The 10,300-nt window shown below is 45.1% G+C and overlaps 2 protein-coding genes across 2 annotated transcripts in view; both read right to left on the minus strand.

Moving 5' to 3' along the window:
* Window positions 1–2,163, minus strand: part of Gdpd1 (glycerophosphodiester phosphodiesterase domain containing 1) — a 40,488-nt gene extending 38,325 nt beyond the window's left edge. The window contains exon 1 of the mRNA XM_021176766.1: window positions 1,862–2,163. Within this exon, the coding sequence (XP_021032425.1) occupies window positions 1,862–2,003 (142 nt within the window). The 5' untranslated portion in view covers window positions 2,004–2,163. The remainder of the gene's footprint in view (window positions 1–1,861) is intronic.
* Window positions 2,164–5,740: 3,577 nt separating this feature from the next.
* Smg8 (SMG8 nonsense mediated mRNA decay factor) overlaps window positions 5,741–10,300 on the minus strand; it is a 9,492-nt gene continuing 4,932 nt past the window's right edge. Inside the window, exons 3-4 of the mRNA XM_021176380.1 lie at window positions 8,132–9,004; window positions 5,741–6,155 (exon numbers count right to left, since the gene is read on the minus strand). Of these exons, the coding sequence (XP_021032039.1) occupies window positions 5,958–6,155; window positions 8,132–9,004 (1,071 nt within the window). The 3' untranslated portion in view covers window positions 5,741–5,957. The remainder of the gene's footprint in view (window positions 6,156–8,131; window positions 9,005–10,300) is intronic.

Here is a 10,300-nt window from a genome sequence, read left to right on the forward strand (position 1 = left end):
AATGAGATCTGATGCCCTCTTCTGGTGTGTCTGAAGACATCTACAGTGTACTTACATATAACAATAAATAAATCTTAAAAAATAAAATAAAATGGTAAGGGCTGGGCTGGATAGATAGCATAGTGGGTGAATCATTTGGTTCAGAACCGCAGAACCTGTGCAGGAGCTAGCAGTAGTAGAACCAGAATCTGGTTTGTAATCCCAGCGCCCCTCCTGGCAGATGGGAGGTCAGACGGGAGAATCCCCAACTCCCCCACTCGAGCTTACTGGTGAATTCAGCCACGAATAACAAAAGGCTTCATTTCAAAAACTGTGAAATATAAGGACCAACATGTGATACTGTCCTCCGACCTCTACACATGCCCTGGAACATGTACGTGCCTACACTCACAGGCGAACACGCCACACACCTATACACAGACATATTAATCACCAGGAGCTGGGCATGGTGGTCCAAGCCTTTATTCCCAGCACTTGGGAGGCAGAGGCAGGCAGGTCTCTGAATTTTAGGCTAGCCAGATCTACTGATTGAGTCCTAGGACAGTCAGGGCCACAGAGAAAGAAAACCAAACAAAAAGTGGGAAACTGTTTAACTGATAAAACTGTACAAAAGAATGATAATGTATTTATTTCTATGACATATTTGTCATAATAGAAGTCATGGTCCCAGGATAGTTGTCCCAGCACTGGGAAGGTGGGGGCAGAATGCACAACCAGCCTGGTCTACATAGTGATATGCAGACTAGCCAGCATGCCATAGCAAGACCCCATCTTTGAAAAATCTAAAACCAAAAATCATTACAGTACTCCATCAAATTTTAAACTAAGAGTTTACCATTGTACGATACATTTCAGGCAATTTTAACCTGGTGCTATATTCACCAAATTTTAAACTACAGAGTTTACCATTGTACGATACATTTCAGGCAATTTTAACCTGGTGCTAAATTCACCCTCAAGAAAAGTTTAAAGTGACCGAAAAATTTTATATTTTATACCTTAAGATTGAAATGTCCTGGAGCCACATTATTGAACAGCAGTGAAGAAGCAAAGATGTGGCCTGTTATAGGAAATTAGAAGGCGGAACGGACTCGCTTCAACCCTTATATACTTGATATTGTATAAAAGCAATATACTTTTGCAAGAGAAACATCTTTAAAAAATAATACTGACTGATCATAAGCTAAATATTTTAGTCTTTTAGAAGCCCACCAACCATTGCTGGGGTAATGTTCAAAAATCAAAATAAAACAGCCCAGGTGCTAGGTTTTGGAATCCTTAGAACCAGAACTCTCCAAGTTGCTTGTGCCACTTCAGTCCACACTCTGTGACCTTGGAAAACGTCCCTGGTTTGGAGACATTTCTCTCCTGAGCTCAATTACAAACGCATGGAGCGTGGCATCGAAGACTCCTCAGCTCTCGCTCCAGGTACTCGCAGATCCTCAGCTCTGCTGGAGCCCAAGCTCTTCCCCACGGACTCAGCCACCAGCCTATTCCAAGCAGTCTGTCTGTTCCTACTTCCCCCTGCGGGTGTCTCCTGGATTTGCACCGGCTTTGTGCCAGGCTGCCAAGAAGGGACCACCCGATCATCCTTCCATCGGCCGAGGAACGCCCCACTTCTCTCATCCTGCGTTTCTCCTCCTCACTGAAGCCCTGTCACCCTAGCTCCCCAGAGACGCCCACCAGGACTGGGACACGAGACCCTTTTCCTTCCCTCCCCTCCGGACGACTCATCTGAGGAAGCCCTCCAGTTCCAGGAGCCCATTCTTCGTCAGCCTCTCCAGACAGCAATCCCCATCCTCTACCTCCTGCTAGGAAGCCTCCCCCATCCCCGCCACCGGGTTCTGGGGACCCCTCTCACCTCCGCGGTGAGAGATGTGCCTACTGAGGAATCGCTGTTTCTTTCTCTGGTGCAGCAACGCTGGGTATTTAAGCAACAAGAACGAGGTGACCAAATATCCCCCCAGAGTAGAGAGAAGGCAAAAAGCCGCGGTGGACGACATCCTCGGTCACCGCCTTCTGGGCCTGAGACCCCGACTGTGCTGTGATGGTAGCAACGGCCGCAGCGCCGGCAGCTGCTCGAGGTCTGCTCGCCCTCAGCCGGTGCCCTCGGCGTAGCGCACTTGTTCGTGCGGACTCAGCACGCAGGCGCAGCCCGACCCCAGCGCCCGAGCAACAAAGGGGCTCCGATACGCAGGCGCGCTGCGGCGCGGAGCGTTGGGCGTCCCGCAGCTGTGGTCCGGCGCGCAGGTGCTTCGAAGAAGACCCCGAGGCAAGAGGTTGGAAACTTGCCAGTGGTTTTATTTGTTTGGATTTGTTTGGGCAGTCCCTAAGCCGAAAACGCTCTCAAGCCAGGATAGCCTTCGGGGAAAATCTGACGTAACTGGGAAATGTGCATCAAAGGAGGATTTCAGGCCAGGTCCTAGTCCCTTCTGTGGGAAAAGCGAAGAATTGTTACCGATGCCTCGAACCCGTTACGTACAGTTCGGGTAAGAAACTTAGGGTTGGAAAGAATAGCCTAGTTGGTCAGATCGTACGGGATTCAAGCCCCAGTACAAAATAAACATGAATAAGGAAACTGGCCACTAAGTCCTTCCCTATAAAGACTGGCAACTAACTTTTCCATTTTTCTTTGGATCTTGGGCAGGGTCTTGGTTTTGTGAGATAGAATCTTGGGCTTGAATTCACTATACCAGAGGATAGAGTCTTGGACTTCAGGTTCTTCTACCTCAGCCTCCAGAGTATTGGGATGATAGGCAAGCCCAGCTGTGGATCGTATTTTATGCAAAGTAATTAGCCACAAAGGCTGTGGCTCAGTTGTAAAGCACTTTCCAAGCACATTCAAGGTTCGGGTTTGTTTTGTTTATTGCGACAAGGGTATCACACTGTGTTGACTGTGCTGGCCTCTTGACTCACAGAGATCAGTTTGCCTCTGCCTTCTAAGTACTGGGATTCTTTTCTTTCCCTTTTCTCCTCTCTCCCTTCCCCTCCCTTCTCTCCCTCCCTTCCTCCCCCCTTCCCCCACTTCTTTTTAGAGATTGGGTCTCACTATGTACCTTGGCTGACCTGGAACTCACTATGACAACAGGGCTAGAGATCCACTTGCGTCTGCCTTCCCTTAAGGCCAGGGGTTTGGGTCCCAGGACAATTGCAACAACACGCAAACTCACAGTGTATAGATCAGGCTGGGTTCAAACTCCTAGGGGTAAAGCAGTCTTTTGGTTTCATCCAGCTAATTAGCTGGAACTTCAGGCAAGGGTTGCTGCACCCGACCCTATCTCGTTTATTTATTTTTTATGCATTTACTTATTTCATGTGTAGTGTATGTGTGTGCACGTGTAAAGGCAGAGGACAACCTAAGGAGACCTAAGGTGGTTCCATGCAAGACCTAAGATGGCAGCTCCTTTTCCCACTAAGCCATCTTGCTGGGTCAAGTGGCAGCTTTTGGAAAGGTGGTAAACACTCTATTTCACAAACATTGAGACTAAAATATCTAATCCTGTCAGGACACTATTTTAAATGTATCTAGGAAAATAGGATCAATTACACTACATTGGGTCTCAACTTATTTTGCACTTATCTAATTGATAGCATAATCACAATTGGTGATTGTCATATGCTGTGGAAAGTTACTATAGATTGGTGAGATTTGTACACTTAGCAAATTATTTCATAGAACAGGTATTTAATTAAAGAACATTTAAGTCAGGCCTGAGCGTACAGGTGTGTAATCCCAGCAACTCGAGGCTGAGGCAGTAGGATTGTAAAATCTAGGTCTGAATTCAAGCTAGTTACTGTTTTCAAATATTAAGAAACAAGAGTGGGGATGTAACTCAGTGGTATACTTGAGATCTGAGTTCAATGCCTAGTGCTCAAAGTTTCTTTGTTAGCACACATCTGTAACACTAAGAGAGGCTGAGGCTGGAAAGATGGCTCAACCAGTTAAAAGCACTTTTTTCTTTTCTTTTTTTAAATGTGTAGCAGCCCAGGCTTCGTGATCCTCCTGCCTCTGCCTCCTTCAGCAAATCCTACTGGTGTGTGCCACAACTGGCTTTTTTCTTTCCTTCCTTTTCTTTTTTCCTTCCTTCCTTCCTCTCTCTCTCTTCTTCTCTTCCTTTTCTTTCCTCCTTCTTCCATCTTCCTCCTACCTCTTTGTTGCTGTTTATATTTTTGCTTTTTGAGAGCGTTTCTCTGTGTAGCCCAGGCTGTACTGGAACTCACTATACACCAGGCTGCCTCTGTCTCCTGAGTACTGGGATTAAGGATGTGTACACTTGTTCTTACAGAGGATCTGGGTTCAGTTCCCAATACCCACATGATGGGTTCACAACTGTGTCCATAACTCCAGTTCCAGGGGATGTAACACCTTCTTCTGACCTCAGTGGGCACCAAGCATATGGTACATAAACAGGCAAAACACTCATACATATAAGAAATGAATAAGACCTAGGAAAAGTGGTGCATTCCTTTAATCCCAGAACTCTTGAAGCAGAGGAAGGAGTTCCAGGCCAGCCTATTCTACATAGCAAATTCCAGAACAGCAAGAGGCTAATAAGAGTGTCCCAAAAAAGTAAACAAATAAACTAACAGGGGCTGAAAAGATGGCTCTTAAAAAAGCACTAGCTTCTTCCAGAGATCCTGAGTTCAATTCCCAGCAACCACATGGTGGCTCACAACCATCTGTAATATGATCTGATGCCCTCTTCTGGTGTGTCTGAAGACAACGACAGTGTACTCACATAAGTAAAAAAAAAAAAAAAAAAAAGAACAAAAAAAAGCCTTTGCTCCTCTTTCAGTGCAGTTGACCCCTTTGGATTTCCAGCACAAGCAAGGCTCACAAGCACAAGCAAGGCTCACAGTTACCTATAACTCCAGTCCCATGAAATCTGATGCCCTTTTCTCATCTCCTTGGTCACCAGGCATGTGCATGGTGCACATATATACATGCAGGTAAAACATTCATATGCATAAATACCCCTGCCCCATTAAAAATATAACAGGCATGGTGGTGCACATCTTTAATGCCAGCACTTGGGAGGCAGAGGCAGGTGGATCTCTTGTGTTTGAGGCCAGCATGTTCCACATAGCTAGTTACAGGACAGCCAGAGCTACACCAGCTTTTTGCAGTTGAGTCCTTGAGGTGATGGATAATGAGGATCACCTGGCTCTTTTGTTGTTTTGTTACTCTCGTGGTTCCAGCTGGCTTCCAACTAGCTTACTTAATCTAGGGTGGCCTTGAATCTTGCTATCTCTGACTCTAGAATTAGAGGCAAGTGCTACAACATTCAGCCCTCTTCTAACTTGAGGTAGGTTTTGTTACGTAGTTAGTATAGGTTTGCCTTAAACTCAAAAGAGTACAGGTTTTATAGGCATTGGGATATACTAACCTTGCTTTGAAAATAATTTCAAAAACATCAACTTCCTGGGATTTGGTGGTGCAAGCCTTTAATCCCAGCACTTGGGGAGCCTGAGGCAGGTGGATCTCTGGTCTCTAGGCCAGCCTGTTCCCAGGATAGCCAGGGTTATACAGAGAAACCTTATGACTGGAGTTACAGGCAGCTATGATCCTTGTGTATCCTGGAGATGGAAAGGGATCCTCTGAAAGAGCAAGGAGTGCTTTTGTAAGAGCCAGGTTTCCAGCCCCCATTACTCTACTTATCTGAAAGATAGAACACTAAATTATGATAAAAATGTGCCTTATGACAATGAAATAAAAGCAAGACAAAACAGATACCAAGTGTACATTTTGTATCCTTTTTTCTAGAACAAACTTTTATTGATTTTACAATAAATATCAATATAATGAAATAATAGAACAATTATTGTCCAAATACTGAATACTTGTAACCAAAACACATTGGATTTTGGGAAGACACAGTATACACATTAAAAAAAACCAAACACGTCAAAAAAGGGACAAACAGCAGCTTCAGTCTGCGGCAGAGTGGCTGGAAGACTCACTGTGTAACTGCTTTGAGGACTCCTCGGAGCACCTTGTAGCTCATGAGCTGCACGTTCTCCTTAGGAGGGAAACAAGGTCCTCTCTCAGTCACATAGGCATAAGGAAATCTCAAGACCCAAAGGCCATCAGGTGGGAGAGTGATTTCTTGTTTTTCTGGGTAAAATACTGGACATGGTGGTGGGCCTGGTTGAACCTGAAAAACAGGGGTTACAAAATTACCTTTTAGATTTCTCAATAAGACACACCTGGCAGATAAATCTCTCAACAGACAATGGGTTCTAAGAACACTGAAGGTCAAGCAGCTACATTGAACAGGAATGTGGAAACTGATTTTCTGGGACCTCACTTCACCTCTTTGGATGTCTGGTACCCTCAGCTCTCTTTTCCTGTTGACCAGGTTTTGGTTTGTTTTTTTTTTTTTTTTTGGCTACAGGATCTTTCTCTCCATATCCCTGGCAGTCTTGGAACTCACTCTGTAGACCAGGCTGCCCTCAAACTCAGAGATCCACCTGCCTCTGGAGTGCTAGGATTTAAGGCCTATGTCACCAAGCCTAGCTTGTTTGTTTTTTGTCTTTGTCTGCATGTCTAAATCATCAGGTAAACTAGGGTTAAATTAAGTCTTACTAACAGCTGTAACAGTTAAATCAATAAAAACCTCTTGGACTTAAAAAGAAATTAGGTACCTGGGGATGTAGCTTAGTGGGCAGAGAACTGGCTTAGCGTACTAGTGAGCACACAAACAGCAAGTAAAAACAATTGATAAATAGGGCACCTGGTATATGTTCTCTAAGCCTTTTAGGAAACATGGAGTTCTTCCTTTGGCCACATACATGAGAATCTACTAGAAGGGTGATATTGTGGACATCAAGGGAATGGGCACTGGTCAAAAAGGAATGCCCCATAAGTGCTACCATGGCAAAACCGGAAGACTCTACAATGTCACCCAGCATGCCGTGGGCATCATTGTAAACAAGTAAATTAAGGGCAAGATTCTGGCCAAGAGGATCAATGTGCGGATTGAGCACATCAAGCACTCAAAGAGCAGGGAGAGCTTCCTGAAGCGGGTGAAGGAGAAGGACCAGAAGAAAAAGGAAGCCAAAAGAGAAGGGCGCCTGGGTTCGGCTGAAGAGCTAGCCAGCACCACCCAGAGAAGCATACTTTGTGAGGACTAACGGAAAAGAACCTGAGCTGTTGGAGCCCACTCCATAGGAATTCATGGCCTAATGTACACAAAGAAATAAAGGACCAGGACTGCAAAGTGTTTTTCTTAGGTTGAAAAGAAAATAGATAAATAAATGGAAATAAACTGTTGAAGCAGATATGGAGCTGGCAGGCAATTAATTCCATGACAGAGCTCATGCACTGGCAGAACTCTGAGCTCTAGGTCAGCCTAGACTGTGTTTCAGGTTCCAGGACAGCCAGGGCAGCAGAGAGGGTCAGCCTAGACTGTGTTTCAGGTTCCAGGACAGCCAGGGCAGCAGAGAGGGGCAGTCTCAAAAACAAACAAACAAAAAAACCCGAAGTAAGAAAATAAAAGTGATAAGAACAAAGGACGGGAGATGAGTTTAGTTGGTACAGTGCTTATCAAGCAAACATGAAGAAACCTGGGTTCAATCCCTAGCACTGCCTAAACTAGATGTAGGTGTGTACCTCTGCCATTCTAGCACCAAGGAGGTAGAGACAGGAGAGTCAGAGTTGAAGGCTAGCCTGGACCACATGAGACTGTCTTAAACAAGCAAACAAAAATTAAAATAATTATCATGGGCTTGGGATACAGCTCAGTTGATAAAGAAGAGGGATACAGGGGCTGGAGAGATGGCTCAGCAAGCATTGCTGACTGCTCTTCCAAAGGTCCTGAGTTCAATTCCCAGCAACCATATGGTGGCTCACAACCATCTGTAATGCCCTCTTCTGGTACATCTGAAGACAGCAACAGTGTACTCACATAAAAAAATAAAATAAAATAAATGGTTCTTAAAAAAAAGGGGGGGGGGATACACAAACATAATCCCAGCACTTGGGAGGTAGAAATATCAAACTGCACATTCATTTCCAAGTCAACATGGGCTTAAAGGATTTGTCCCATAAAGACCACAAAAAACCAAACAAACCAAACCACAAACCATTATTATTATTATTGCCATTTAAGGGAAGGGTTGCATTTCCTACCTGAGGCATCAGTATTATCTGCAAAGGAGCATCAGGAACCACAACAAAAAGCCTCATAAGTTGAGCATAATGTGGCTTCAGCCCTCTGCCCTGCGACGAGGACAGGATGTACAGGGGCATGTCACTGTTGAGGGCTTTTAAAGCTGACTCCTTGGGTCCACTTCCCATCACTTTCATTACTTTGTCAGGCCCTGAGCACATGAACCTCCGACCTCGAGAGTCTTCATACTCAAAGCCAACAAAAGCTCGAGCTATGTCATCCCTCCGCCTTCCTCTGCCCATCACAACTGCACTTCTCTTCCCAGGAATAGCTTTATTTGGAGCAGGCCAGGAGTTCGTGTCTAAGTCTCCTTCATCTTCAGCTCTAGTCCTGATGACAATGTCCCAAGGCATAAGATAGTTTGTTCCTGGAACGAAGCCCTGTTGGTCCAAACCTGTATGAAAGTTGTAAGACTTGGCTGGGCCCAGTTTAACCAAAGACCAGCTGGAGAATTTGGGTAGGAGACCTTTGGGGCAATTTGAATGTAGCATGCCTGGGAGATATTCAACTGTGGATGCCTGACGGTCAACCAAGTTTGGTCTCTTCTCAGACTTTCCTTCTCCTTGCCCGTGGACTTCTGGGTTGTCTCCTCCTGCCTGTGGATCAGCGGGGTAGGTACCTAGGCTATCTGTTGACTGGCCCAAGCTCAAAGCTAAGCTGAGGCTTGTGCTCTCTCCTTGGGTTTGAGGTTCTTTCTCCTTCAGTTTCTCAGCGTCTGAGTCTGGCGGGGCAGGAGAGGGTTCATTTTTAGCAGGAGCGGGATCTGGAGTACTTGGCTCAAATACAGGGAAATTGATGTGATCCAATTTCCCACAACACTTTTCTTCCAGAAGCTAGAAAGAGAAATAAGAAGAGGAAACTTTTTATTTCAAATAATACATTCTTCTTTGTAGGCTCATTTAAATCAGTAAACAACCAACCAACCACACATTTTACTGATCGGAGAGTGGGTAGTGTGTGCCTGTATCACTGTATTTGAGAGGTAGGCTGAATGAAGCAGAACTCAAAGTTCAAAGCTAGTATGGGCCACAGACCAAGTTCTAGACTATCCTGAGCTAGTTACCTCTAAGAAGGCAGACACACACTACACTCTAACAAACAGGGTCAGCCATCAATGTATGAGCAAAAAAGAACATGGAAGGTTTTTCTTCTCCCACATATGGCTATATGAATTTAATTTTCTGGGTACTGACGTAGCAAGAACTATTCCTATATTCCAAAAGAATCCAGTATGAGTTATTCCTTTAGGCAGTGAGTGATTCTAAGCAGGACCGTTTTTAATACCAGTGACCATCAGTGTGATAAGAGTTAGAAAGAATCACTGAGCTGGGCGTGGTGGCGCACGCCTTTAATCCCAGCGCTTGGGAGACAGAGGCAAGTGAATTTCTGAGTTCGAGGCCAGCCTGATCTACAAAGTGAGTTCTAGGACAGCCAAGACTACATAGAGAAACCCTGTCTCGAAAAGCCAAAACAAGAAAAAAAAAAGTCACTGAACACATTTGCTGCACTGACCCACCTAGAAAAAGTGATTTTTAAAAAATGTTTTGGAGGAGTGGTTTTATAACCAGAAATTTTTCTTTTTACTTCTGTTTAAAATCATACCAGTGGAGATGCAGAGATGGCTCTGTGGGTAAGAGGACTTGTTCTTGCAGAGGACCCAGGTTTGACTGCCAGCACCCACAAGGTGGTTCACAAGCATAACTCCTGTCTCAGGGTATCCCATGCGGCCTTCTGATTTTAGTGGTATTAGCAATTGGGCATTCCCATTGGCCTACCCCCAGGGATCTAGAGACAGCTTACATCATCACCCTCCTCCAGCAGCTGCTGCCCCAGCTCTCTCTCTCATTCCTTTCCTGTCTTGTCTATTTCTGTCTTCCATTGCCTCTCTCTCTATCTCCTTGTCTGCATGCCTCTATCTCTCCCTCATGTCCCAACTCTGAAAAAGCCTTTCACTCTCCCCTTGCCCAGTAGATATCTCAGCCTAATTTCTCAGCGACACACATTTGCACGGACCTGTCAAAGGTCCCCCCACCCCATCCCTGCAGTGAGAGTTTTGGAGTCTTGGTTTCTTTGAAAAATAGAGGAACATTGTAAGGATATGTTTTCGTAGGATGGACCATCTAAAGACT

The sequence above is a fragment of the Mus caroli genome, chromosome 11 (genome assembly GCF_900094665.2).
Source record: "Mus caroli chromosome 11, CAROLI_EIJ_v1.1, whole genome shotgun sequence".
NCBI lineage: Eukaryota > Metazoa > Chordata > Mammalia > Rodentia > Muridae > Mus > Mus caroli.